At 59.2% G+C, this 3,764-nt stretch overlaps 1 protein-coding gene across 1 annotated transcript in view; it reads right to left on the bottom strand.

Moving 5' to 3' along the window:
- Positions 1-2,777: 2,777 nt before the first annotated feature.
- The window catches only part of ZFPM1 (zinc finger protein, FOG family member 1), a 37,943-nt gene continuing 36,956 nt past the window's right edge, over positions 2,778-3,764 (bottom strand). The window contains exon 15 of the mRNA XM_007939225.1: positions 2,778-2,975. Coding sequence (XP_007937416.1) covers positions 2,778-2,975 — 198 coding nt within the window. The remainder of the gene's footprint in view (positions 2,976-3,764) is intronic.

Genomic DNA, 3,764 nt, shown 5'->3' with positions numbered 1-3,764 from the left:
GCCCTGGGTCGCTGGGCACCTCTCCCTCCTGTGCTGCTCAGTGGTTAGTGCTCTTCCCCAGGGCCCTCACCTAGGGACCAAGCCTCTGTCAACATGGATGCTGTCCAAGGTCGACACTGCAGGCTGCCTCCTGCATGTGCCCCTGTTGGGGCTGCTACCCCGTGGGATGGGAGCAGCTCTCGTCCTTGTCAACCCCCTGGTTGATGGGTGGGTTGGGGGCACTGGTGGAGGGTGGGCGGACAGTGGCAGGGTGGTGGGCCACCTGCTCTTTCTCCCTCCTTCCCTGCACAGAGGGGGTGGGACGCTCTGTGGGCCCTTCCCCTGCCTGCTGCACTCCTCTGAACCCCCTGGCCGCTCAGATGGGTTGTTGCTGCCCCCCTGGGGCCAGAAGGTGCCACCTGTGCTCTTCCAAGAGGCGAGCGCTGAGCCATTCACCTGGGCAATTCTGGGGCTTGAGGCAGGGCCTGGGAGGAGACTACTGCATTCAGGTGGTCTTGGGGGTGGGCACTACATTGCCCAGAGCACCAACTACCAACCTCTGGGGGCCCTGAGGCACCTGCAGCCAGGGTTGGGCGGGGGTCCTCCCACAGCCCTGTCCGAGAATGGGTGCTGGGAGCAGCGGGCAGCTGGGCTCATGTTTGGCTTCAGCTGCCGGTGACTCTAGGCCACCTGGCTCGTCCAAGCCTGGGTGACCTCATCAGAACCTGGCTCCTGGGGTGGCAGAGGGACCACGAGGAGCCGGCATGGTGTCAGGCAGAGATGATGGCCATCGTGTGTACAGACCCTGCATGAGGACCTGCTGCCACTCGCTGGGAGGGCACATGTCCAGGGAGAGGGCACCACGGGCAGGAGGGAATCCCAGGAGTGGACTGTGAGGCTGGCTGGAGCCGTGACGTCAGTGCGGCCTGATCTGGACACCGATGGGGGACTGGGGGGGCAGCTCGTTGGCTCTGTTGTCCGTTTATCCTGTTCCTTCACAACATGCAGGGGAGCTCAGGGTGGCTGGCCTACGAGGGAGACGCCCCGGGTGGCATGATGGAGGGTCAGGGATGACCCTCTGGAGTGGGATGGGGGAGGCAGAGCGCGCGGGCACCAAGCACATGGACGGGCAGTGGGAGGGATGGAGACACACTGGGGGGCAGGGGCATGGAGTCTCTAGGGTGTGGAGGACAGGGGTGTGGCTGGAGCTGAGTCCTCCGAGGAGGTGGGATGGGCTCAGGGCAGGGAGGGGGTCAGCCCAGGCTGGGGGAGCTGATGGATGGGGAGGGCGGCCGGGCCCTTGACGACTCTGGGTGCTGCCCAATCATGCCTCAGTGGCCATCTGTCCTGGGGCCCTGGGGGACTATGGGCTCCGGGCTGGGGACCTCCCCCGAGCACAGCTCAGCCTGGCCAGCACTGGAGGTCAGTGTTGGCGCTGCCGCCTGAGCTTCCCTAAGGGGCTGCAGGATCGTGTGCCACCTCCTGACCCCCTTCTGCAGGCATAGAAACTGAGGCCCACCTGGGAGCACAGGGGTGAGGCCCTGCAGCCTTAGTTTACACACGGCTCCACCTGTGTCTGTGTCTGTGTGATGGTACCCTGCTGCCCACCGTGATGAGCCTGCGTGGGTTTCTCCCCCTTTCAACATCTGTTCATCCTCGGAGACCACGTCCCTCGTGTTCCCCAGCGCTTTAAAAAGTTTATTTCCAATGTACACGTGAGCTCTTTCTCCATGAGTCAGGTTTTGAACAGTGTGTTCAGAAACCAGAGGGCCCTACCTGTGGTCACTTAGGGGCCAGACGAGAGGAAGGCTCTCCATGCACATCCACACAGAACAGTGCACACAAGGGGCACACTAGGGCTGCATGCTCTGCCCCTACCCATTAGCGGCAGCGTGCCCCCCACCAGCCTGGGCTGTCTCTCCACCTGTCTGCAGCGGGCGAGCTTAAGTCCGGGTGGTTGAGGCTTTTCAGCCCCTAGGCAGGGCACAGGACGCCTGACTACCCAGTGACCTTGGAGGTGGGGGCCAAGCTCAAGGCAGGGGCTGGGGAAAAGCCTGTGCACATGGGTGACCATTCCAGGTCCCCAGCTGCCCTGTGCCAGGAGCACCCGCGACAGCCATGCCCAGCTGCTCTCCACTGGGGAGTGCACCCACAGGTACGAAGCATGTGGGTCAGAATCTGGCCCCCCACATCATTGCCAGGAAAGCTTTGGGACCATGTTCAAATGTGACCCCCAGCTGCCTCTTCCCAGTGCCTGCACTCCAGCCCGTCCCGCCCTGCCCCCTGCCCCAGCAACCATGGGCTCCCTCCTCTCTGCCCTCCACAGACCCTTCCTGGTGGTCAGAGGGGACAGGTGCCATCCACTTTTCCCAGAGCTAGCAGGGCGGGAGGACTTTGGGCAGCCGGCGCTAGGCCCTTAGTACCTGGCGGCTAGGCCAGCACTCCTGCTTGGGTCTCGGAGGAAGGGAAGCCTGGCATCCTTGGTATCAGAGCGATGGGGGCTTCAACCAATGCCAGCTGTGTGACTGCGGCAAAGACCCCGCCCGCTCGGGGCCCACTGGCCTGTGAACCCTCGGGGCGGTGTCGCGCGCTGCTGGTGGACAGAGCTCCATGCCCAAGGACCCGGCCAGGGCTTGCCCCCAGAGCCCCCTTGCCTCTCTGCTCAGAGAACGAGGCCCGTGCAAACTGAACGTCTTTATTAAGTGCCAAGGGTCCAGGCGGGCGCTGCCCCTGCGGTCCCAGTCCTCTGAGCCCCGGGCTCGTCCGCGTCCCGGGAGCGCGGTTCTGCGGTGCCCGGCTCATTTCACGTGCTCGGCGGCGTGCGAGGAGCAGTAGTACTTCTTGTGGGCAATGAAGGTGGACAGGCTGCTGAACCGGATGTTGCACAGGCGACAGTACCTGGGGTTGCCGTTGGGGACCGGCGCCGGCGGCCCCTTGCCCGGGGTCTGCACGCCCTTATCCGAGTGGGCGGGGAGCGGCGGCGGCACGGCGTCAGGCTCGGGCGAGAGTGGGACAAAAAGATAGAACAAAATTCAAATTCGTAAAAAAGACCAGACTTATTGGTTTGATTGAGACTGGTGGAACCCCTGAGACTGTGGCCCTTAGACACCCTTTAATTTAGAATTGGAGCTACTCCTGGAGATCACCTTTCAGCCACATGAAAGACAGGCCTATAAAGTGAATAATGACACCTTGGAGGAACATGCTCCTCAGAACAATCAGCCATCCCAGACCAAAGGGCAGCATTTGCCCAAAAGCAAAGTTAAGAAGCAGGAAAACGTGAACAGAAACAGGGAACCCAAGGTGGAAATGGGGAGAGTGCTGACACATTGTGGGGATTGCAACCAATGTCACTGAATAATCCGTGCATAGATTGCTGAACGGGAAACCAATTTGCTCTGTAAACTTTCACTTAAACAACAACAGATTTTTTTTTTTTTTTAATAAAAAATCACATCCATATGTAAAACAACAAAAAATAGGTCTTTCTTTCTTTCTTTCTTTTGTTTAGCAAGAAAGATGTGGGAATTCACCAAAATCACAGTAAAAATTAAACAAACGAAAAAAAGAAGAAAGATGTGGGAATAGTGCCTGCCAATAGAGCTCAGGAGAAATTATACATGCTAAATCCACTGGGCCCTATATCAAGAGCAGGACAATGCCTCTATAGAAACTAGTAAAATGTTTTCCTCCCTGTGATAATTGTTAATTACCTGCAATGACTCAGAAAAAATCTTGGACTCAATTTCTTGCCAGGAAAGCCCGGACGAGTATAGAAATGCAAC

Source organism: Orycteropus afer, unplaced genomic scaffold, assembly GCF_000298275.1.
Source record: "Orycteropus afer afer isolate SDZICR_OR568_19922 unplaced genomic scaffold, OryAfe1.0 scaffold00057, whole genome shotgun sequence".
Taxonomy (NCBI): domain Eukaryota; kingdom Metazoa; phylum Chordata; class Mammalia; order Tubulidentata; family Orycteropodidae; genus Orycteropus; species Orycteropus afer.
This window is presented reverse-complemented; position numbering and strand designations above follow the sequence as displayed.